This window comes from Triticum dicoccoides, chromosome 5B, assembly GCF_002162155.2.
Source record: "Triticum dicoccoides isolate Atlit2015 ecotype Zavitan chromosome 5B, WEW_v2.0, whole genome shotgun sequence".
Lineage (NCBI taxonomy): Eukaryota > Viridiplantae > Streptophyta > Magnoliopsida > Poales > Poaceae > Triticum > Triticum dicoccoides.
The window spans coordinates 544,907,396-544,932,901 of record NC_041389.1 but is presented as its reverse complement, the minus strand read 5'-3'; the positions used below and the strand labels follow the sequence as shown (position 1 = coordinate 544,932,901).

Below are 25,506 nucleotides of genomic sequence, written 5' to 3'. Positions count from 1 at the left end.
ACCATGGTGGCGAGATCGAGGAGTGCTCCGCTGACCTCCTCCGTTATGAAGATGGCGGGAACCGACGCAGCGGAGGTGACTGGTACCGGTGGTGGAGCGGCGCTGGCAGTTGTGGACAGCGGGGCGGTGGTGGCGGTGGGCAGCGGGAGGGTTGGGGTGGGCAGCGGTGAAGACATGATGGGAACTCAACTACCTGATACCAAATTGGTAGGATCTAGGGCCCTACCAGGTCTAGGGCGGAGGTTGTACGGAAAGGAGGGAGGTTCACAAGGGCATGAGTGAGGCTACTGGCGACGGGGTGTCGTGTCGTGCGGAAGAGGAGGCGGCAGCTGTCGGTGTCAAAACCGGTGGATCTCGGGCAGGGGGTCCCGATCTGTGCGTCTTAGGCTAATGGTAACAGGAGGCAAGGGACACAATGTTTACCCAAGTTCGGGCCCTCTCGATGGAGGTAAAACCCTACTTCCTGCTTGATTGATATTGATGATATGAGTAGTACAATAGTTGATCTACCACGAGATCGTAGAGGCTAAACCCTAGAAGCTAGCCTATGATGATTATGATTGTGATTGTCCCTCTAAGGACTAAACCCTCCGGTTTATATAGGCACCGGAGGGGGCTAGGGTTTACATGGAGTCGGTTACAAGGAAGGAAATACAATATTCGGATCGCCAAGCTTGTCTTCCACGCAAAGGAGAGTCCCATCCGGACACGGGACGAAGTCTTGAGTCTTGTATCTTCACGCTCCAACAGTCCAGACAAAGTATATAGTCCGGCTATCCGGATACCCCCTAATCCAGGACTCCCTCGGTAGCCCCTGAACCAGGCTTCAATGACGATGAGTCCGGCGCGCAGTTTTGTATTTGGCATTGCAAGGCGGGTTCCATCTTGGAATACTCCAAAGTAACTATCGAACACTTAAACCGTGTCCGGATCTGCAAGACGATCTTCACACACCAACGTAGAGAGCATGATATTTCACAAGTGCTATCTGCTGACAACTTTAGACAAAGCGACATGATACTACGGTCGAGTCATTATTCAAACCGTTTTTCCACAACCAGCCTCAGCGCATATTGCGAGGCGGTTTCCTCTGCATGTCTTGCTGAAGCAGAGATCATGTCCCCTTATCGCGGGATTCCCATCAATACGGGTAGGGGTAACCCAAACGCACCGTTAATTGCGGCGAGTGGAGAACGAGCAGGTTCCAGTAGGCAAGTGGGGAGGCGCAAAAGCTTTTATCGCCCCTATAAAGAGATAAGATCTCTTCCTCTCTACCCACGCCTTTTCCCTCTGCTCGAGCCCTAGCGCCCAAGCACTCTTCTTCTCCACCGAAGAGAGGTTCTCCGAAGATGTCCGTATCTGGAGCAGGAGGCAAATGGATGGCCTCTACCGTCCAGGAGAAGGATATCAAGAGGCTCCGAGAGGCCGGGTACCTGGCAAAAAAGATCGACCACTGTCTTCCGCCGGCGGGACAGATCGTCCCTACTCCGGAGCCCCACGAGAGGGTCGTGTTTCTTCCTCATTTTGTCCGCGGGCTCGGGTTTCCCCTTCACCCATTCGTTCGCGGTATCATGTATTATTACGGGATTGACTTTCATGATCTTTCCCCCAATTCTTTCCTCAACATCTCGACGTTCATCGTCGTGTGTGAGGCTTTTCTCTGAATTTCGCCTCACTTCGGCCTGTGGCTGAAGATTTTCAATGTGAAGCCCAAGGTGGTGAGTGGCGAACATGCCGAGTGCGGCGGCGCCATGGTGAGCAAGATGCCCAAGGTCATATGGCCGACGGGCGCCTTCAATGACTCCGTCAAGGAGTGGCAGCAGCAGTGGTTTTATATCACCGAACCACGCGGCAAAAAGTGGGTTGCGGCTCCTGAGTTCAGATCCGGAGCCCCACTGCGGCTCACGTCCTGGCCCGAGAAGGGCCTGAACTGGTCCTCGTCCGATGAGCTATCACTGCTCCAGACGCGCGTCCAGAGTGTGGTCGACAAGGACGTCAAACTCGTCGACGTAGTCCAGGTGATGTTAGTTCGCCTGGTTCTCCCTTGTCAGCGTCGAGCCTACAATTTGTGGGAATACGACCCAACAGAGCACCAAACCCTTCGGGAGCTCTATGGTTCCTCCCACAAGGATATCGGGAAGGTGCTCTTTAAGTCCGGCAAATCATGGCCGGGCTCCGCCAAGGACCGTGGGTATCAATTATCCCATTCTGCAAGTTCGGTAAGTTATTGCTTTGCTCTGTCCATCCATGCTTCAGCTGGCATGTTCTGAGGGAGACACTTTTATCATGCTTTATCATAACCCCAGGGATGGATAAAAAAGGTGGAGCGGATACATTGTCCTGCCCCGCAGCCGGAGGAACCGGCCGGACCTCTTCTAACGAAGATGCTAGTCCCAGCGCCTTACGAGGTGCCAAAGAAAGAGGCCTCCAAGAAGGTCAAAAAGACCCGGAGTGGCCTCCATCGCCCCGATGCTTCGGACGCAAAATCCGAAGACTCCAGCGACCATCCTTCTTCCAAAGACGAAGAGGAGGAGGCGGAGGAAGATGAGCCTCCCGCAGGAGGTAGGAAGAAAAGGACGGCTTCCTCATCCCTGGAGGCCGAGTTGCCAAAGAGGGGGAGAGGTTCCCTCCCAGAGGCATCCACCACGGCTGCCGATAAAAGCCCGGAGTGGGATCCCAGGGCCCATCCCCTGGAAAAGTCGTAAGTATATGAAATCCGAACACGCATACGCGCCCGGGGTTGTTTGAATTTAGTAGTTTTAACTGTCGCCATATTTCGTGCAGCCCGTCGAGGTCCCACGCTGGAAAATCCTCATCGGAGGATTCACTGAGCTCAGATGCCCTGGCGAGCGAGACGCCTCCAGAGGCCCCTTCCCCGAAGCCTAGGCGCGACACTGAGGTGTCGTCTCAGTGGAACCTGGGCCAGGGGGGCATATCCCTGGGGCTGGACACACAGGAGCAGTGGCTCCTATGTGTGTCGATGGCGGGGGTGATCCTCGTTCCAGACCCCAGCCGGACACAGTCCTGGAGACCTTTAAAGCTCCAGGATCGGGTAAGCAACCGCCTTTGGGGGGCTTGCCTGTTCCGCCAGCGGCCTGTGCCCAAGCAGGGCTGCCAGGCGGACTATCGACAGCGCTAAGAAGTGCGTCTATCATCAATGAACATCGTGCCCTCATGGGCGCGGTGATTGAAAAGATTCAGTCCGCTGAGAGCGGACTGAACGAATCCTGCCTTAGTCTCATAAAGGGCTTTGAGGTATGTTTCTTAAGAGATCTTTGGGAGGTTGTCATAATATGAGTAGTAGCCCCTGATGCACTGTCCGGCGAAAGAGAGCCGAACAGGGGATCAAATTTTTCCGCTTGTGCAGGAGACTCAGTTAATGACGTGTATCCCTTTGTTTGAAAATAGGCATCTGCAGGAACGAACGCCGCTCATAGTGCGGAGGTGTCTGAACTAAAGCAGCGTCTGGAACGGGCCGAAGGGGAACTTGGCCATGTGAAGAGGAAGTTGGAGGACAAGCAAGGTATGCAGGAACCTTGTGCTGAGTAGAGCACAAATTAGAAGTTGTGCCTAATTAAGATATTCGCATTGTATGCTCTAGGGGCGAGTGCCGAGATTGAGGCACTGAAGAAGGTTGTGGCCGGAGCTGATAATAAGGCCGAAGCCGAACAGGCTCTTCATGAGAAGCATGAGGCCAGGGTCATTGAAGCTGAGCAAGAGCTCCTGGAGGCCGTGAAGAAAAGCGAGGGCTTGGAGCAGAGTCTAGTAGGGAAAGAATCCGAACTCGCCCAAGCTCTCCAAGCTGCGGAGGATGCTCGGGAAGAAGCCCGAGGTGCTTTGAGGGACATTCAGGAGGCCCGGAAGGTTGCGGCTGGTAAGGCCTTTTGTATTCATGGCCATTTTTACATGATAATGGGAGGAACTCTAAGTGATAAGCTGAATTCTTGTTTTTCGAGGGGCATTTGCGGATCTGCCTCGCAGCATATCAGATGCCGCCCAATTCTACCAGACCGAGGAGAAGAAGTCTGCGAAGAGGGATTTCTGGTTGCAGTATTTGGCGCCGAATTATCCTGTGCCCTTTATCGGTCTGCTGAAGCAGCTGGTCGAGCTGCACCAGGCGGCCGAGCTAGCCATGAAGGACTTGGTTGTCCGGCTGTGGCCTGCGGAGCCAATTCCAAGCAGTTACTTCGGACTCGTGAAGCGGATTGTTGGCGCTTGCCCTCGGCTTGATGTCATTAAGCGGTCAGTCTGCATAGAGGGTGCGCGCATGGCGTTTGCCCGTGCGAAGGTGCATTGGGGGAAGCTTGATGCTGAGAAGCTGATGACTGAGGGGCCGTTGGAGGGTAAGGAGCATCACAAGCCCGAGTTGTACTATGAAGGTGTACTAAAAGGAGCCCGCCTTGTGGCGGATAAGTGTACCAAAGACATTATATTTCCCTGAAGGCAGTCGTGCCCTTCTTTGTAATGTGGGATAATGGCACTTTTATTATATATTGCCTGTTTTGTTTGAACCTTTGTTCTTCCTGTGCGGTTGTTTAGTGTATGTAAATCCCGAGAGTTGGCCAGTCGTCGGCTTTTGCCGCCACGTAAAAAGTACGGGGGTGTTCAGGACATACCTGAACACTCTTTATCCCATTATTGGGTCCTTTTAAGGAGGTGTTCATCACCACAAACCAGGCAATCAGACTATAGGGCTTTATCACTCTCACTTAGCCATAGGAATTCGAGTATGGTGGGCGCAGCCCCTAGTGTTCGGAAGGCTGAACTAGGGGCTCTATCGGCGCCTGATTGGAAGACCGATTCGTCGCACTTTGCATTTATAATGGCATTATGCAGAATAAATCTTTAAAGATTTTACAACCTCTCGAACAGCTGACCAGCTCTCGCTGTATCATGGCAGTTAGTTTTCGTCTTTCTCTACTGAGGTGCTCGTCCGAAAGAACCGGGACACAATCGCAGTAGTTCTCCCAGCGCTACCTTAGCCGACGGGGCGGAACGTAAGGTACCAAAACATGGGAGCCGGGCAAACCCAACTAATGACCCGAGACATGATTCGGAGCTGATGCATATAGTGCTATAAGTTCAGGATGTCGAGCGACCGAAAAGGTGGTCGGACTTTATTGCCGTACTATGAAGCCCCTGGCATAATCGGGCGTAACACAAGGCGTGGGTGCCGTTTGTGACAAAGAGGCGTCAATGAGAAAAGACGACCGATAAGTGTTATTTAAATCTACGCATTGTAGTAAAATGACATGTCTATGCATATGAGTGCGGTGTATGCTTATGAAAAGGAGTATTTTTGGCGGAACCTGTTGTGGCCGGACTGGAGGAGGCTGTGTGTGGATCTGAGGTGTATCCGGACTGCCTGCCTTGTGCGTCCGAGCTGATTCCGCATCGCCAGTCCTGTTCTGCGCCAAAGTTAGTCTGTAAAGGCAAATGCTTAAAGGCAGCTGCATATACCATTGTGTTGAACCGCGGGTGCCTGAGCGAAGCCTGGCTGAATCACGCCATAAAGTAGTTCGGATTCCTCAATTGGTGTCCAGGTGTTTGGCTGCCGAATCAAAATTTGATAAATGGGCACAACTCGCTATTTCAGCGGCGGTATGATTTCCACTCTAAGGGTGGGGTTCGACCTTTCCCATGGCTGTGACTATGTCATGCGAGACTGGCGTGATGTTGTACCTCGTTGAATCTAGCCAACGTGGTTTGTCCCGATAGTATGTGGTAATTACTATATAAGGGGATAAGGCCGAAGACTTATTCTTCGGTGTGGTATTTGTTTGGTGATCTGAAGACAACCATTAGTATGGTGGGTCAGTTAAAACTTGGCCTTTGCACCTTGCATCTTTGAGGAGATGTTATTGATAGTTTTATGCCTGTGGGGGCTCGTGTAAAATGGAGCCCCGAGCTACTGGGTAGATAGTGAGTGCAATAAAATTGCTATGGCTGGTGTTGTCCGGACGGTCGATGTGATTAGAGATGATCGGCCGTATTTTTGTACTGTGAGGGGATCTTCCTCACCATGTTTGACTGGTCCTTTGTTGTTCGAGACCTCCCTTCATTGTTTCCGGCGCAAGATCGGCCGTTTTGTTTGGAAGATCCTGCATTCTCTATTGGTCTGCTTGGCCGCCCTTCTGGGGGTACCATGAATTTCACATGGTTGATCGAGTATGCTGCCTGGGCCGAATGGGCATGGGCTGTTCTTTTTCCGCTGACCGGGCTGGGGACCGCTGAATTCGGCACCAACTTCCCTGACTTGACGTTTATGTCGATTGCGCCGAGGCTTGAGGATGCCTCCTCGTGTATCCTTCGTATTGTCTTGGACCGTGGTGGTATGTTGACGTCGGGGTATGTGCCTTAGGTTCTCCTTCTTAGGTTGAGGTAACAAATTATGCCGTATATGCCCTTTGTCGGGGCGGTCGAGTCCGTATTCCTCGGTGGCCAGGACCTTGGTCCATCCGTCCACGAGCAAATCTTGGTCAGCTTTGAGCTGTTGTTGCTTCCTTTGCAGGCTCCTTGCAGTGGCCATGAGCCGTCGCTTGAAGCGAACTTGTTCCACGGGATCCTCAGGCACGCCGAATTCGGCATCGCCGAGGCTTACCTCGTCTTCGGAGGGGGGCATATAGTTGTTCCCCTCCAAGTATCCGACCGTGGCCAGTCCGGCCTGCTTGAAGGCAGGTTGATCAGGGTTGTATTCATCTTTGGCACCATCCGGATTGTTTTCGTCTCCTGTGCCGGTATTGTTGTGGTGGGGCTTGGAGCGGCGTTGACGACGCCCATGCTTTGCTTTCTTCCCTGAGGGGTTATCCTCTATTGCCTCATTTCCATTGGTTTCCTTCGGAGTATCCACCGTATATATATATCATATGAGGAGGTGGCCGTCCACCGCCCTGTGAGCGGTGGTTCCTGTTCTTCTCCTGCATCGTCGTCCATACCGTCGATGTCTTCGGAGTCAAAGTCAAGCACGTCGGTTAAATCATCGATCGTGGCAATGAAGTGGGTGGTGGGTGGGCAACAAATTCCTTCGTCGCTTGCTTCCCACTCGAGCCGGACATAGTTCGACAGGAGTCTCCTGACAAAGAGAGAGTCTTTAACGAGTTCAGCACATCGCCAAAGGGCGGGTGCTGGAAGATATCCGCAACGGTGAACTCCATTACCGGAACCCAACCAGGTTTTGCGGGCTCGGGAGCGCGCGGACTGGAACCTACAGTCGGATACGAGTCCGGAGGTCCGGCGTCACAGGCTTCTTTGGGGGTGAGGCCTGTGTTCGGCTCTATCTCCGATGAGTGTGTGGCCTGCGGGGCGGGGTCCATCCACCCGTCCTTGGGTAACGCAATCTGCTCCGGTTTTAGGTCCGGGGCTACTGCAGGGGTGATATCCCGAGCATTGTCTGACAGTAGGTCTAAGCCGTGCTCATCGTGACTGTCCGGCGCTTCTGGCACAGGCCCGAATCCGTTGAAGATCAAGTCTCTGCGAATATCTGCCGTGTAGTTCAAGTTTCCGAATCTGACCTGGTGACCAGGGGCATAGCTGTCGATCTGCTCCAGATGGCCAAGCGAATTGGCCCGCAGTGCGAAGCCGCCGAACACGAAGATCTGTCCGGGGAGAAAAGTCTCACCCTGGACCGTGTCCTTGACGATTGAAGGAGCCATCAAGCCTTGCAGCAACGACACAGAGGAACTCTCAATGAAAGCACCAATGTCGGTGTCAAAATCAGCGGATCTCGGGTAGGGGGTCCCGATCTGTGCGTCTTAGGCTAATGGTAACAGGAGGCAAGGGACACAATGTTTACCCAGGTTCGGGCCCTCTCGATGGAGGTAAAACCCTACTTCCAGCTTGATTGATATTGATGATATGAGTAGTACAAGAGTTGATCTACCACGAGATCGTAGAGGCTAAACCCTAGAAGCTAGCCTATGATGATTATGATTGTGATCGTCCCTCTAAGGACTAAACCCTCCGGTTTATATAGGCACCGGAGGGGCTAGGGTTTACATGGAGTCGGTTACAAGGAAGGAAATACAATATTCGGATCGCCAAGCTTGTCTTCCACGCAAAGGAGAGTCCCATCCGGACACGGGACAAAGTCTTGAGTCTTGTATCTTCACGCTCCAACAGTCCGGACAAAGTATATAGTTCGGCTGTCCGGATACCCCCTAATCCAGGACTCCCTCAGCAGCTAGGGTTTAGAGTTCCGGCTCCTCAGGGAGCCGGGCAATAGAATATGTCTTATTGCTTGATTTCCAAAAGAGGGTCTTACAATTGTTTATATAATCTCGATGTTAATAAAAATAAGATAACCTGGGCTAAGCCCCTGACTAAACGTGCCCGTTGGGCCTTCTCCGGCTATAAGTTGTGCCGGTCATAACATCAACTGACAAAATATTGAATAGCCAATCATCCCCGGTGTGCAACAGTTTCCCGTTTGCTGGTAGTGGCCACACCTGTCGCATCACTTCCCAAAGCTTCAACGAATGCGGGCACAGTACCAATGCATGGAATGTGTCATCCCTTCGGGCGTGTTTGGGTACATTGCCAATCTAGCCTGGCCTAGCGAGCCTGGCTCTAGTGAGATGCACATAGTTTGGTTGCATGCATGCCCCTAGTTGCATGAAACAACCATTTTTGACCCGGCGTTTGGTTGCCCGCATTGCATTAGGCGCACATATGACATGGTGTTTGGTTGCGACCTGCATAAGGTGTTGTCACCACTTCTAACTAGTGGTGAGCTTACCACACACAATCTGAACATGTAGCGCTAGCTAGTTAAACAAATGACAGTTCATCCTAACTACTATCAAATGATAGTTCAAATTATTAAGAGCCATTGGCTAAATAGGGGATAGTTCATCGGTGTTGCTGCTACTAGATCTTCCTCTTCCTCTTCTTCTGCTTCTGCTTCTGTTGCTGCTTCTGCTACTGCTGTTGTTGCTTCTTCTTCTTCCATCTTCTTCAAATCCTGCACTTACCTCTGTTAAGCCACATTGCCTCTGCCCACTCCAACCTTTTGTTCTTCCAAGCGTCATTGTCAAATGCCTCCACACCTTGGCCGGAGCTAACAACATCGTCAGGCTCGACCTCTTCCTCCTCGGGCACGTGTTCATCGAAGCCCCACTGGAGGATCCAGTTATGCAGAATGCAACAAGCAAGAACAAGCTTAACCTGAGTGGAGTATGGGTGGAATGGCTTCTGATCCAGGATCTTAAACCTATTCTTTAGAGCTCCAAATGCCCTCTCAACAGTTACTCCAAGGCTGGAGTGTCTGTGTAGTCCTAGGATAGTTCCTACCAGAGAACTCATTGAGATGGTACCTGGTTTTCCTGAAGGATGGAAGAATACCCGACCAACATGCATAGCCAGCATCTCCAAGGTAGAACTTGCCGTCGGGGATGTTGATCCCATCAGATCAACTCATGTTGTCACTGAGAATGTTAGCATCATGCGCTGACCCCTCCCAGACAGCCAACACATATGTGAACTTCAGATCAAAGTCAACAGCAGCAAGCACATTCTGGCTTGTGTAGTGCTTCCTCCCCCTGTATGCTGTAGACTGTGACCTAGGAACTCTGGCAGTGACATGAGTACCATCTATTGCCCCAATGCAATCCTGAAAATGGCATCACAAGCCTGTGTTAGTGCTCAACTTGAACAATACAAGCATATCAAGCCATGAAAAGTGTATATTGTCAATGCTCACCTTGAAGTATGGATACCATCTTGGGCTTCCACGAATCTTGGGTGGAGTCTTACTAGATGGTCTCCTGATCATCTCTCCTCTAAGCTCCCCATAGCAAAAAGCACATGCTTGAAGTACCTAGAGATGGTCTCCATTGATCTCCTGAACGTGTTGTGAATGACCCTGAACCTCTGATTATGGCCAACAACATGGAGGAACATGGCCACTTGCTCTTCGACACTGGTGTTGATGCTATCTTGTAGCAGCCCCCTGCTCCTCAAGGTCTCAACAAGCGTGGCAAATGGTGCTCTTTTCATTCGAAGCATCCACAGAGCCTCGACGCTATTGCAGTTGTAGATGTAGTTCAGAATTTGGATCCTCTCCTGTTCCCGGAGAAACAATGGACCATAGCAGATCAAAGGTCTCCCAGCACGACGAACAGCTCTCTGGTGCATGAACATGACCCATGCCTGAATCACACTAATTAGTGCTGCTGCATGGATAATCAGCCTCATCCGTGCATCCATAACCTAGTCGACATCGACGGTTCGTTCAGTGGGAAATCGATCCTACACCTAGCCTAATGGTCTAACCACCGAGCTAACAAAGGGGGGAGGGGAGCTGCTTACCGGCATCGGAGACAAGGACGGCGTAGGGGGAGCCATGGCACAGACTAGGTCGACCAGACAGTGGCCAACAGCAAGGGGAGCACCAGATCCATCGCAAACTCCGCCGCCTCTTCCGCCGCCGCCGCCTCTAGCGCGGATCTGAAATCGCAGCCGCTGCCGATGGTGAGGCAGTAGGGAAGAAAGGGGGGTAGTGGCTATGGGTGAGCGCGTGAAAGGGGGTGAGGCTAGATTTGGCGCCGGGACGGCGCGCCGGATTTCCATCTCTCGCCATCCCCCCTCGCCCTCGAGTGGCACCCGCCCGCGAGACCTCGCGCCGCACTCAGCCTGGCTCGTGAGAAATTGCCGATCCGAGCGTTTCCAGCGAGCCAGGCTCTGGGCTGCTTTCAGAAGCGTGCGATGCAGGCCCAACAGTAAAACTGGGCAACCAAACAGGCCTCTCCCTTCTTGCGCGAGCCTGGTTGGGCTGGATGCGGGCAACCAAACACGCCCTTGATGTCCCACATAGGCGACAGCCACCAAAGATAGTGACACCCGCCTGGTTGGGCTGGACGCGGCCGTAACTAATGATGGTTCTCTTGGAGCGGTGGCAGTTGTTGGCAGAGATCAGGGAGGAAATTTTCTTGGAGCATCTACAATTACTTTCATATACATTGCAGAACCGACTACACTTGAAGCCTTGCCTGTACGGGAGGGTTTGACAATTGCAGAGGATCTCTATGTTACGCAGATTCAAATTGTATCAGATTGCTTGAAGGTGGTGAAGGATATCGAACACAAATCATCAGCGACCCATGGAGCTATAGTGCAGGAAATAATAGCCCGTTCGAGGGGTTTTTCATCTTGTATTATAGTTCATGAATTCAGGAGCTCGAATTTTGAGGCTCACAGTCGTGCTAAGTATGCTTTAACCCTTGGGGTTGGCCGCCATGTCTGGTTAGGCCAACCGGGGGAAATTCATTTCATACTTGTAAACATTTTGGAAGTTCAATAAAGCTTAGCAAGATTGTCTAAAAAAACAAAGATAGTGACATGACACCGCTACATGCATGCACCCGTCGCGAGACGGGTGAATGGGCGCATTTTGGGGGGAACTTTCGCCTTCCACACCAGATTTCAAGTTTTCAACACGAGCGATCCTCCTCGGGCCTAGCGCTGCATGCACCGGGTATGTGCTTCTGAACGTGTTCCTGCATGGCTAAATGGTAGGCAGTCTTAACAAAAAATGCCCGAATTATCCGAGGAACCAGGCAAGGAAATCACTCCCCTGACTTGGCGAAGTTCTGATACTCCTAATGATGAGCACATCGGCTGGACAAAAGAATCGGTTAAGCAGCTCCATGTTCCAGACGCCATTCATATGTAGGAAATCTGAAACTTTATTGAGCCTACGTCGCCCTTTAGCAGAAATAGGTCTAAGAGAAGGACCTCTGGGAATCCAAGGATCCCTCCAGGTTTTGATATTGCTTCCATTACCAAAACACCAGATCATTCCGCGTTTAACTAGCACCAACCCATGTTCTATGCCACGCCTCATCTAAATTGTCCTAAGTGTCAGGTATTAAGTAAGAAACAAACTAGTTCCTCAACGATCTTGTTTATATCGAATCTGACTCAGTGGTAAGAACTGAACTACAATACATTTTTATGTAATGTAGAATAATAAGGTAAAACTCCGCCTATGTTGTCTCAACATAGTCGGTCCCAAGCCCGGGTAAAGGAGGAGGGTTGTGATAGGCTTAGCGAGCCAACGTAAAAACTCAGCCACTCTTATGGAGATGAAACCCAAAAGATTTTCGTTGGGGCGTAACCCTCTCAGCGACGCGCCACATCGGAACCCGGGTGTGGTGGAAAATGGGCAAGGGCCGGGCCGTCACCCCCCAAGTGGCGCGCCGTATCTTGATCCGGATACGGTGGCAAGTGAGCGAGGATCGGGTCGTCGCATCCTTAGTGGCGCGCTACATCGGCCCCGGATGTAGTGGAAAATGAGCAAGGGTCTTCGCATTTGACTCGACGAGTGCGAAGGGTAAGGAAGCTAGCCGAGCCTAGGAGGATTCGCTTAGGTAGCTGGAACGTAGGGTCTCTGACAGGGAAGCTTCGGGAGCTAGTTGATGCAGCAGTGAGGAGAGGTGTTGATATCCTTTGCGTCCAAGAAACCAAATGGAGAGGACAGAAGGCGAAGGAGGTGGAGGATACCGGCTTCAAGCTGTGGTACACGGGGACGGCTGCAAACAGAAATGGCGTAGGCATCTTGATCAACAAGAGCCTCAAGTATGGAGTGGTAGACGTCAGGAGACGTGGGGACCGGATTATCCTGGTCAAGCTGGTAGCTGAGGACTTGGTTCTCAATGTTATCAGCGCATATGCCCCGCAAGTAGGCCACAATGAGAACACCAAGAGGGAGTTCTGGGAAGGCTTGGAAGACATGGTCAGGAGTGTACCGATTGGTGAGAAGCTCTTCATAGGAGGAGACCTCAATGGCCACGTGGGTACATCTAACACAGGTTTTGAAGGGGCGCATGGGGGCTTTGGCTATGGCATCAGGAATCAAGAAGGAGAAGATGTCTTAAGCTTTGCTCTAGCCTACAACATGATTGTAGCTAACACCCTCTTTAGAAAGAGAGAATCACATCTGGTGACTTTTAGTAGTGGCCAACACTCTAGCCAGATTGATTTCATCCTCTCGAGAAGAGAAGATAGGCATGCGTGCCTAGACTGTAAGGTGATACTTGGGGAGAGTGTTGTACCCCAGCATAAGCTGGTGGTTGCTGACTTCCGCTTTCGGATTCGTGTCCAGCGTGATAAGCGTGCCAAGGTCGCTAGAACGAAGTGGTGGAAGCTCAAGGGGGAGGTAGCTCAGGTGTTCAAGGAGAGGGTATTTAAGGAGGGCCCTTGGGAGGAAGGAGGGGATGCGGACAATGTGTGGATGAAGATGGCGACTTGCATTCGTAAGGTGGCCTCGGAGGAGTTTGGAGTGTCCAGGGGAAGGAGAAGCGAAGATAAGGATACCTGGTGGTGGAATGATGATGTCCAGAAGGCGCTTAAAGAGAAGAAAGATTGCCTCAAACGCCTATACCTGGATAGGAGTGCAGACAACATAGAGAAGTACAAGATGGCGAAGAAGGCCGCAAAGCGAGCTGTTGGTGAAGCAAGGGGTCGGGCATATGAGGACCTCTACCAACGGTTAGGCACGAAGGAAGGTGAAAGGGGCATCTATAAGATGGCTAAGATCCGGGAGAGGAAGACGAGGGATATTGGCCAAGTCAAATGCATCAAGGACGGAGCAGGACAACTCTTGGTGAAGGACGAAGAGATTAAGCATAGATGGCGGGAGTACTTCGACAAGCTGTTCAATGGGGAGAATGAGAGTTCTACCATTGAACTGAATGACTCCTTTGATGAGACCAGCATGCGTTTTGTGCGGCGCATCCAGGAGTCTGAGGTGAAGGAGGCTTTAAAAAGGATGAAAGGAGGCAAGGCGATGGGCCCTGATTGTGTCCCCATTGAGGTGTGGAAAGGTCTCGGGGACATAGCGATAGTATGGCTAACCAAGCTTTTCAACCTCATTTTTCGGGCAAACAAGATGCCGGAAGAATGGAGACGGAGTATATTAGTACCAATCTTCAAGAACAAGGGGGATGTTCAGAGTTGTACTAATTACCGTGGAATTAAGCTGATGAGCCATACAATGAAGCTATGGGAGAGAGTCATTGAGCACCGCTTAAGAAGAATGACAAGCGTGACCAAAAATCAGTTTGGTTTCATGCCTGGGAGGTCGACCATGGAAGCCATTTTCTTGGTACGACAACTTATGGAGAGATATAGGGAGCATAAGAAGGACTTGCATATGGTGTTCATTGACTTGGAGAAGGCCTATGATAAGATACCGCGGAATGTCATGTGGTGGGCCTTGGAGAAACACAAAGTCCCAGCAAAGTACATTACCCTCATCAAGGACATGTACAATAATGTTGTGACAAGTGTTCGAACAAGTGATGTCGACACCGATGACTTCCCGATTAAGATAGGACTGCATCAGGGGTCAGCTTTGAGCCCTTATCTTTTTGCATTGGTGATGGATGAGGTCACAAGGGGTATACAAGGAGATATCCCATGGTGTATGCTCTTTGCGGATGATGTGGTGCTAGTTGACGATAGTCGGACGGGGGTAAATAGGAAGTTAGAGTTATGGAGACAAACCTTGGAATCGAAAGGGTTTAGGCTTAGTAGAACTAAAACCAAGTACATGATGTGCGGTTTCAGTACTACTAGCTGTGAGGGGGAGGAGGTTAGCCTTGATGGCCAGGTGGTACCTCGGAAGGACACCTTTCGGTATTTGGGGTCAATGTTGCAGGAGGATGGGGGTATTGATGAAGATGTGAACCATCGAATCAAAGCCGGATGGATGAAGTGGCGCCAAGCTTCTGGCATTCTCTGTGACAAGAGAGTGCCACAAAAGCTAAAAGGCAAGTTCTACAGGACGGCGGTTCGACCCGCAATGTTGTATGGCGCGGAGTGTTGGCCGACTAAAAGGCGACATGTTCAACAGTTAGGTGTGGCGGAGATGCGTATGTTGAGATGGATGTGTGGCCACACGAGGAAGGATCGAGTCCGGAATGATGATATACGAGATAGAGTTGGGGTAGCACCAATTGAGGAGAAGCTTGTCCAACATCGTTTGAGATGGTTTGGGCATATTCAGCGCAGGCCTCCAGAAGCTCCAGTGCATAGCGGACGGCTAAAGCGTGCGGAGAATGTCAAGAGAGGGCGGGGTCGACCGATTTTGACATGGGAGGAGTCCGTTAAGAGAGATCTGAAGGATTGGAGTATCGACAAAGAGCTAGCTATGGACAGGGGTGCGTGGAAGCTTGCTATCCATGTGCCAGAGCCATGAGTTGGTTGCGAGATCTTATGGGTTTCACCTCTAGCCTACCCCAACTTGTTTGGGACTAAAGGCTTTGTTGTTGTTGTTGTTGTAGTAGTAGAATAATAAGGTAACAAGTTGAGTGACCATTTATTCTGATGTGTTGCTCGGTGAATGATAGTTATATCTCATAAATATATCTGTGCAGCTTGTGGGAGCAATTGAATATTACTCCCTCCGTCCCATGATATAAGAATGTAAACGGAGGGAGTAGTTTACAAAATGTTGATGATTAAGCCGCAGTGCCGGTGACGGTTCAGACGATGGGTGTGCGCTGCATTCTCCATATCATAGTGATTGCTACTGTCCCCAGTTGCTGACCTGCATCTTAATTTGTTGCTTTTAGCTCATGTCAGGGCTCGCTGATCTAATTCATCAAACAAATGAATTCTCTACTATGTTGATTGCAGATACTGTTTTTATATGCCTTCTTCATGTTGGGACATTCTGAAACTGTCATGCTTCTTTTCTGTAGTTCATAGATCTGTGCACCAATGGTGCCACTAACCTGAAGATTGCAGCTCACAATGGCGACAACGGACTGTTAATTCCTTCACCTCTATATGAAAATGTGATCATTCGTAAATATGAAAGAAATAGGAGTCCAGCAGGGACTGTACTCTGGGTGTATATGAATTGTTTATTGTACTTCATGTCATTGCGAAGGAATTATTTTTAGATGTGACAACCTTAGATTGATGGTTTAAGTTAGTTGTTATATCCTCAATAAGAACTATGATACACCCTGAAACTGTACGAATGTGACACCGAAATTTGTGTGGCTCACCTTATCCAGTACGGCATCATCCTCACTTGGCCTGTACATGGCACTAGCAGTAAAAAAAATTGTAGTTAGGAGCTGACAAAGTGACAATAGTTAACAGTGAGCAAACAGGTCTGCATCAACACTTGAACAGATTATACAACACTTCAGTTCATGATGCATTGGCAACAGCTGATCCTTTTCTCAGATATTCAACTAACAACTATACATTTCCAGACATACGTCGCAGACTTTGTGATCCTGTGCACTGGGAGATTCAGCGGCGTCCCCAACATTCCCACAATTTCCGCCGAACAAAGGGCTGGAGAACTTTGACGGCACGGTGATCCACTCCATAGACTACTCCGACATGGGCGCTGCAAAGTCCACCGAGCTTATCAGGGGCGAGCTCGTTACTGTTGTCGGTTGCCAGAAGTCCGCTATTGACACAAATGGTGAGATCTCTAGCTTTCCTGCAACTCTCCACTGCAGGGTGATCAAAGAAAGAAGAGTTCAGAGAAGAAGTCCTAATTTAATTGTTCACTGTTGTTGCATTCAGGAGCCAAGTATCCATGCACAATAATTTGTCGGATGAAGAGATGGATCATACCTGACTACTACGCCTGGAACATTCCCATTGCGTTCTTCACTTCTTCTACCTCAACCGCTTCTTTCTTTTCTTTTCTTTCTTTTTTGTGGAAACCTCAACCGCTTCTTGGAGCTCCTAGTTCACAAGCCAGGAGAGGGGCTGCTCCTTAGAGCATCTTCAGCCGTTCGGCCCCTCAGGACGCCTAAAAAACCGGCCTAAAGGTGCGCCGGCGATAAACTCGATGCTGGGGGCGGTTCGGCACCCAGCCGTCGCCCCTAGGTCGCCCCAGGCGCCGAATTTAGCCCAGCTTTCGACCCAAATATGTCCAAAAAACGGCCCGATAACTGCGTGAATAGGCACATTTTCGGCGCGGTTCGGCGGGTTTCGGCGTGAATTTTCGCATACAAATAGAAATCAATTGGTTCGTCACATAGTTCGGCGTGTTTCGGCGTATTTCATCACATAAATCAAATAGTTCACTACAAATTATATAGTTTAACAAATAAAAACTCAAGTTTCATCACATGTCATTCCCGGCCTCGCCCTTGAGCCTACATAGGTGCTCCACCAGATCGTGTTGCAGTTCTTGATGCACCTGTGGGTCTCGGATCTCCTGACGCATATTGAGGTAGTCAGTCCAGTTTGTCGGTAGCTGGTGATCAACTTGGGCAAGAGGACCCTGCCTGTGGTATGGTTCAGTGTCAAACACTGGCTCTTCCTGCTCGCTCTCAATGATCATGTTGTGAAAAATGACACAGCAAGTCATGATCTCCCACATTTGATCTTTCGACCAGGTATGAGCGGGGTACCGGACAACAGCAAATCGAGATTGGAGCACACCAAATGCCCGCTCGACATCCTTCCTGCAAGCCTCCTTGCCTCCTGAATCTTCGTCGGCGAAGTAGTCCGAGTAGAGCATGCAGTAGCCTTCCAGACGATGTCGGTTCTTTGCTTTCACCCGCCCAAGCGCCGAGCCACCTCGCCGCGGCTTCTCACTGCTCGCGAGCAGGCCGGCGAGGGCGGCGAGCACCATGAGATGCTCTTGCTCCTGGACGTCGACTTCGGCTTCCTCATCCAGCAACGCCGCGAGCGCCTTCTCATCTTCGGAGTCCATCGCCGGGCCAGGCAATTCACCGAACACCTTGTGGGCGAGGTGGGCGCAAGCCGCCGGCGTACAGGCCCTGTGCGCGGCCGAAGCACCGGAAAAGGTGTCCGGGGCGGCAGCGAAGAGGCTGCCTCGACCAAACCCCTTCTTTTTTCCGGCGAGAGATGGTCTACCTAGCTGCGGCGGGCGGTGGTCGGCGCCGGAATCGGCAGGGTGGCGGCCGAGCGCAGGGGGGCAGAGGCGAATCTGGGCGGGCGGCTCAACTTTTCGCCTATCAATGCGGCCCCAGAAATGCTTTCCCTTGCGCCGGAGCCCCCGAGCGCCCCCCCCCCCCAGTGCGCCGGGTTCGGCCTGCGAGCGCCGGGCGCAAAAAACGGGCCGAACCGGCGGCATTCTGCGTCCTGAGGGCACGACTGGGCCGTTTTTTCGGCGCCGGCGCAAATAAATCGCCGGGGGAGGCCGTCCTGGGGGCGCGGCTGGAGATGCTCTTAGCATTCTTGCTACCTTCTTATCACCCTTGGTAAGGGCCACCAGCCAGAGTTTCTACTTATACCACACCACTCTTTTAAGTAACTACAAATCATCTATTTGTGCTCATGCATTTATTTAACATGAATATATACACTGATCAGAGATGGCTCCTTTCGAAGTTTGTTGAGAGCTACTACAGATGGGCGGTGCCTATCGATAGGCACGGCATGGTGCCAGACCACAGTTTCTTCCAGGCCATCAGCTCATATACTTGGTTGCCATATCCCATATTGCCAAACAAATTCTGACATGGTTGATCAAGGAAGCATCGTTCTCAAGAAAGCAAAGAGCTTCAGTTTCTGCAAACAAGGTGTGATTGTCGAAGGTGAATCCACGCCGATAAGGAGCGATGTGGTCATATTCGTCACCGCATACAAGGGAGACCAAAAGCTCAAGGGGATGTTCACATCATCCTTTTTCAGAGACATTGTGACTGGCCCGCCATCCAGTAGTATTCCTCTCTACAGGTTTAATTCTGCCTTTCTCTTAAACATGTTTGTTTGGCTGTCTGTACATATGCAGAAGCTCGCAGTGAATTTTGTGAACTGGGCAGGCAATGTGTGCATCCTAGGACCCCGCAATTGACGATCATCGGCTACTCTGAGAGCATAGCAACATGCACTCCAAATGGTTGGCACATTTCCTTGATGGAGCATTTCAGTTGCCTAGCATAAAGTCTATGGAGCTGGATATAAAGGAATGGGATTAATACATGAAGAGGTACTCTCGTGAATACTTCCGTCGATCTTGCGTTGGAGCTCTCCACATCTGGTACAATGACCAGTTGTGCCAGGACATGGGGTGTGAACCCAGGAGGAAGAAAGGGTTCTTTGCAGATTGGCTGATGCCATATCTTCCATCAGATTACAAGGATATCGATCTGAGGAAGTGATATCAACCTGAAGAAGTGACATGCTGTCACGGTATCGCTGTCCTTAAATGAAACAGAAATATTATCATTCTAGATATTCTATGATCACTATTCTACAAACTGAATGTTGCAGAATAAGCTCTTAAGTTGACTACATTTGTTGCCCTGTTCCTAAATATAGGTGCATAAAGTCAGCAGTGAACTTGAACTACTACCGCTCTTCGAGGAATCTCTATCAGTTTCAGGAGCATGACAATATGATTTGTGTTAATTTTCTCATGAGTAATGAGCATATTAGCCAGACTTGTCAATTACTCCCTCTGTAAACTAATATAAGAGCGTTTAGATCACTATTTTAGTATTCTAAACGCTCTTATATTAGTTTACGGAGGGAGTAATTTCCAAGACTATTCAAAATAAAAACTAAAAGAACATGCATCCCCAGTATGAACCCAGATCTTTAGCTATTCTAACTGCGACCAAAAAATTGTCCCTTTGGGCCAATGGGTGACCACCAGTCCACCACTACCTCATATGATAATCATATATAGAAAATAGTAATGGGTCCAAAGCAAAACTACAAATATTAGCGGTCCAGCTGGATGATGCCCATTTCTAAAATAGATAGAACTCACTTGTCATAGGAGTGTTATCAAAATGCCGTGTTTTGCAATGGATACATATTGAACCATTTCAAGTGGACAACAAAAGTAATTTTGGCAACTAACTAGCTTCTTTACTCAATATATTTTTGCAAAGGATACATATTTGAAAGTAATTTTGTTATGTGGCAGCATGCCATTGCGTCCAAATATTAGCTGCGCGTACTTATGCCTGTAAGTGACTTGCTTTAGGTTCACAGGCACAATCCTGATGCCACCTATTTGGTAGGCTGTAAGGTATGCATCATCACCTCAGCGTGCAACACGGTATAATTTTCCAAAGCTAACTCTGCATGGCACATTGGTGTCGATTTAAATTTGAAAGAGACCTATAGCTTAGCAAGCATTTTACAACTCATCCCAGTGGGCCACTGAAGACAACAATAATAATTGACAGAAAACAAAACAGGACATGTGGTCAGATGGTGACAGGAATAAACCAAGAAAACAACAAAAGATACCCAGAGGAAAGAAAGAGTTATTTGCATTGGTTGATGCCATATCTTCCATCAGATTACAAGGATATCAATCTGAAGTGGCCTCGGCAAAAAGACGATGTGGGTGTTGTAATCTCAGACACAGAAGGTTGTGTAATATCAGAAATTCAATCAGTTCATGACATCTGAGATCTGTCACGCCGATTGTTGCTCTTGAATGGAAGAGAAAAATACCATTCAAGAAATGTACAACTTCCAAGAATAATAAGCTCTTCAACTGAAACAAGATTTGGTGCTCTGTTCCTAAATATAAGTGCTAAAGATAGCTGTGAACTCATACTTGTTACCGTCCTCTGAGGACTCCTTCCAATGGGTAAACCATTGTCAGCACCAGTTTCAGAAGATGACAATATGCTTCATGTTAATTTTCTCACGAACTCCCCATATGCTTCAAAATAATAATTGAGCAGACTTATCAACTGATTCCCAACAGGCCAACACTAAACAATCAACAATTGGGAAACAACAACGGTTTGCACTATGAACCTAGATCTCTAAGTACTCTACTATGACATATAAATTGTCTCTTTCAAGGGATTCCCCTCGAATACCACCGGATATGATAATCATATATAAAAAATGGGTCCAAATGATTACTAAGAATATTAGCTGCCCAGCTAGATGATGCTCGCCTCTGAAACCAAACCCACCTGCCATGGAAGTGTCATCAAAATCACAAACAATACGTATTGAACCATCAAAAATGGGCGGCTAGAAGCTGTGTTGGCAGTTTGATGTGGCAGCATGCCATTGAGTCAATAAATCAGGTGCTCATACTTATGGCTGTAACCTGTAAGTGACTCTCTTTAGGCTTACTGGAGCAATCCTGATGCCACCTGACTATAAGGTATGAAATATCATCTCAACGTGCAACATGAGGTTGTTTTCCAAAGTTAACTCTACATGCCAGTTGATGTCGATTTAAATTTGAAAGGAGTCTATAAATTAGCAAACATCTAAAAACTCATACATCAGCTACTTGCACACGTATCCCATACTCCCAGCGTGTCGCTGAAGACAAAAAGGATAACTGAAGAAAATAAAACAGGACATGTGGTCAGAGGGTGACAGGAATAAACCAAGAAGACAACGAAAGATACCAAGCAAGTGGTGGTTAGTTCGGCTTCATCCAGCCACCCAAAAGATCCTGAGATTTTAAAAAGATCTAACCCATCCAGAGAATCAAACCCAAGATTTATATAATAGGCACCCTTTCCTCTCCATCCTCAACTCCTTCCTAGCCAGAACTCTGAAGAAAAGCAGTAAAAATGAACAGGAAGAGGGTGGGCATTGTTGGTGCTGGTGTGAGCGGCCTAGCAGCCTGCAAGCACGCGCTAGACAAGGGGTTCAGCCCGGTGGTATTCGAGGCCGATGACACCATTGGTGGAGTGTGGGCGCATACCTTGGAGTCGACAAGGCTTCAGGCGCCTACGACATCATTCCGGTTCTCAGACCTGGCATGGCCTGCAAGCGTGACAGCGACGTACCCAGGCCACTGGGAAGTCATGGAGTACATCAGGTCATACGTGTGCGAGTTTGACCTCCTCAAGTGTATCAAGTTCAACAGTCAGGTGTTGGGAGTTGAATACCTTGGTGCAACTGAGGAAGAGATCATGGAGTGGGAGCATTGGTCTGGCAATGGGACGGCCTTCGGAGCTGGGAAAGATGGAAGGTGGAGCATCACAGTGAAGGACCTGAAAATTGGTAATGTTGAGGTACATGCAATCCCTTGGGACCCTCATATACCTGTCTTGCTCTGCCTCTGAGTTCAAATATCTACATGCTTGCTAATGCGCACATAGAGCTCAGGTTGCAGGTTGCGTCTAAATGGGGTATTCTGATTCTATTTTTATTTCAATATGATGTATAGAAATATAGACTGGCAGTAGATAGCTAGGCAGTTGGCACAGATGAGTCCTATGCATCGACTTCATGTAAGTGCATAATAAGAGTGAAGAATCACAAAACCAAACGAGAAATACTCTCTTTAGAGGGGTATAAAAATATTGTTCATTCATAAAATCCATAAATACATCACCTGACCAGAAAAATCTCAAATAAGATAAATCTGCTTGAATAATGTAATGCATTTTTACCTTATATACACGGAATCACTCTGTAGGCTATAGCACAACTATGTATAAGCAATCTCCTGTCACAGATTTTTCAAGTGGATTTTCTCATACTGTGCATCGGAAGGCATAGTGGGACCCCAAATATCCCGGAATTTCCAGCTAATAAAGGGCCCGAGTTGTTCAAGGGAAAAATATTGCACTCTATAGACTACTCTTACATGGATAATGTGGCTGAATTTGTTAAAGGGAAGAGTGTGACAATAATTGGGTCCGGAAAATCAGCATTTGACATCGCTGCGGAGGTTGCTAAGGTGAATGGTGAGTCCCAAGAGAACTAAGACCTCACCAACTAGCAATAATTGTTCAAAGGAATATGTGCCTGACACAACTATTCCAATGCAGGTGCTGATCAGCCATGCACCATGATATATAGAACGAGGCACTGGCTGGTTGATAAATCCAGCATATGGGGAATTAACCTTAGTTACTTCTATCTTAACCGCATTTCGCAACTACTTGTTCATAAACCTGGTGAAGGATTTCTGCACTATTTATTGACTTGTGCACTCTCTCCCTTGGTAAATAATTACTTCCAACTTAAATAGAGTTTTGAACGCAGTCAATGGTCAATTTATTTCATATAAGCAATTCGTGCATAGAAAGCTCATGAATCCACAAAACTCCTGTTATTTCAGAGATGGGCAATTACAAAAGTAATTGAAACCTACTTCAAGCAAAGGATTCCTCTAGAAAAGCATGGGATGGTACCTGACTACAGCTACTCCTTCGCCATGTCTTCTTGCTTGATTGCATTGCTGCCAGAAGGGTTTTATGACAGGGTTGATGAGGGCAGCATTATTCTTAAGAAATCCAAGAAGTTCAGCTTCTGCAGTAATGGGATTATCATGGAGGATGGAAATGAATGCATAAAGAGTGATATTGTAATTCTAGCAACAGGATTCAGAGGAGACCAGAAGCTTAGGGACATCTTCACAGCAAACTGGTGTAGAAATATAGTGGTTGGATCATCAGATACATCAGTTCCTTTATATAGGTACAGGTTGGACAACTTTTCTTTGGTTGCATATTTGGAGGACAATATATACTGTGCTACAGAATACATTTTTGTCCCTTCGGAACTGCACCACCACTTAACAAAGACATAAGAAATCGCACACAGAGTTCCCCAAATGGAACCTACACTCGTGGAAATTATATTCAATACAAGAATATATCATTCTGCAGTACTGCAATATCTTAGCAAACTAACACTCCCTCCGTCCCAAAATAAGTGTCTTTGATTTAGGACAGAGGGAGTATATAACAACAGCATGCACTCACTTTAGAAGCTGTTAAGTACTTCTCTATCAATTGTGTAACACCATTATCAGCATAGTAGGCATCATATGTTTTGGTTTGAAAAGAATAATAAGCTTGATAAAATCAAAATATTAAGGTAGGTCGAAATAATTTAAAATGTTTACTTATGTTGAGTATAGTGACCTCATTTATTAAAATGTTTCAAATTAACAGAGAATGCATCCATCCTCGGATTCCTCAGTTGGCAATAGTCGGATACTCTGAGAGCCTTACAAACATATATGCCTCGGAGAGGATGGCCAATTGGGTAATCCATTTCCTAGCTGGCGGCTTCCAGTTGCCAAGCGTAAGATGCATGGAAGAGAATGTAGCAGAGTGGGCAAAGTACAAGGATCTTTACAATGGAAAGTATTTCCGCAGATCTTGCATAAGCACCGTGAATATTTGGTTTAATGATTTGTTGTGCCAAGACATCGGATGCAACCCTAGAAGAAAGAAAGGATTCCTGGCTGAATGGTTCCAGCCATATGGACCTGCTGATTATGCAGGTATTTGCTGAAGGTAATAGCACCTCACTTTCAGCCATATGGACCTGCTGATTATGCAAGTATTTGCTGAAGACAATAGCACCTTTCTCAGTAGTGTATTCAATAGGAAAAGAAGATGAGACAAGAGTGCTACCTTCAGGGCTCTGTAGATGATTTTAGGAAGTGTTTGTCTTGGAAATTTTAGTGTTACCATAACTACAGAAAATTACTTCTACAATTTTCTGGATGCATTATTGCTCTTAAAATATTTCGTTTGTTTTGGATTTTGAATCCTTTGGACTTTTATGAAGTGTAATTTTGTTCCTATTATTGTATAATATGTAGTGTATTCACTAGTAGGATTTTTTTTCATACTGTCCCCATAAAGAAACTAATAAACCCATGCAAAAAGCAAAGCATGAGAAGTCCGAGACACCGAAATAGAGTCCGAAGCAAGGGCATTGATTGGCTGCCTGGCACTGACAAACTTCAAGAACACATAAACAGGTAAAGATATTACTGTTGACCATGCTATAACAATGCTATAACAAATATAACAGAAGATGTCCTAAAGCTACAAGAACAAATACACATGTCTTGGAAACAAAGTTCATGCGAAGTTGGCTTGAAACGTGCAGATATTACTTTCTACCTATGTAGAGTAGTCTCAAGATAATTAGTAAAATTTACTACCTTTAGTACATTGTGTGCGTCGTAGTCAGGTTTAGCATCGAAAACTTGCAATCAGCGCTCTGAATCAAGTAAATCCATTCAATAAACTGAAGGGACTAGCATGACTTAAGTCTTGCATTGATTGGTTCAAAACTACAAACAGCACAAGATCATGTTATAGTTCTCATCCAGAAAGATCAAACATAGTGAAGTCCGAAGCAACCATGATTGTTTTGCATCTGACAGTGTTCACAAATTATATTTGAAAAACGTAACTGAATAAGTTGCAGCACCTGGGCACTTGGGGCAGAAACTGCCAATGCATCCGGAAGTAAAACAATGCAACCACCAGCAATACTTGCAGGCAGATTTCATGAACAGCCATAGCCAGTGATCTAGTGTGTCGTTCCGTGCGACCATTTCAGCTGCAAGGGTCATTGTTATCAGATGACTATTGTACAAACTGAATGTCATAGAATGAGCTCTTCAGTTGAAACTACATTTGCTGCCATGTTCCTGAATATAGGTGCAGCAAGTCAGCATTGAACTCGAACTACTACCATTCTTCCAGGAACCTTTTCAATCGGTAAACCATTCTCCTGCATCAGTTTCAGGAAGATGACAATATGCTTTATGTTTAATTTCCTCATGAAAAATGAGCGCAGCAA

At 48.1% G+C, this 25,506-nt stretch overlaps 1 protein-coding gene and 1 pseudogene across 2 annotated transcripts; both read left to right on the top strand.

The window, feature by feature from the left end:
• The first annotated feature begins 3,174 nt into the window (after positions 1–3,174).
• LOC119310006 lies at positions 3,175–19,106 on the top strand (annotated as a pseudogene).
• A 2,356-nt stretch (positions 19,107–21,462) lies between these two features.
• Positions 21,463–24,476, top strand: LOC119311476 (probable flavin-containing monooxygenase 1). 2 transcript variants are annotated; one of them, XM_037587106.1, is made up of 5 exons: positions 21,463–21,959; positions 22,406–22,637; positions 22,722–22,897; positions 23,015–23,379; positions 23,853–24,476. In XM_037587106.1, exons 1-5 carry the CDS (start codon positions 21,513–21,515, stop codon positions 24,196–24,198), a joined length of 1,566 nt encoding a protein of 521 aa, XP_037443003.1. In that variant the 5' UTR covers positions 21,463–21,512; the 3' UTR covers positions 24,199–24,476. The 2 variants fall into 2 exon arrangements, with proteins under 2 accessions (XP_037443003.1, XP_037443004.1); XM_037587107.1 differs by having other exon boundaries at positions 21,464–21,959; positions 23,015–23,373.
• The last annotated feature ends 1,030 nt before the right edge of the window (positions 24,477–25,506 follow it).

What these genes read in the sequence shown, in the direction of transcription:
- LOC119311476 (XM_037587106.1), top strand. Translation starts at nt 21,513, where the DNA reads ATGAACAGGAAGAGGGTGGGCATTGTTGGTGCTGGTGTGAGCGGCCTA. An exon ending in TGAAAATTGGTAATGTTGAG is followed by an intron (nt 21,960 to 22,405) that starts GTACATGCAATC and finishes CTCCTGTCACAG; the next exon opens with ATTTTTCAAGTGGATTTTCT. An exon ending in CTTGTGCACTCTCTCCCTTG is followed by an intron (nt 22,898 to 23,014) that starts GTAAATAATTAC and finishes CTGTTATTTCAG; the next exon opens with AGATGGGCAATTACAAAAGT.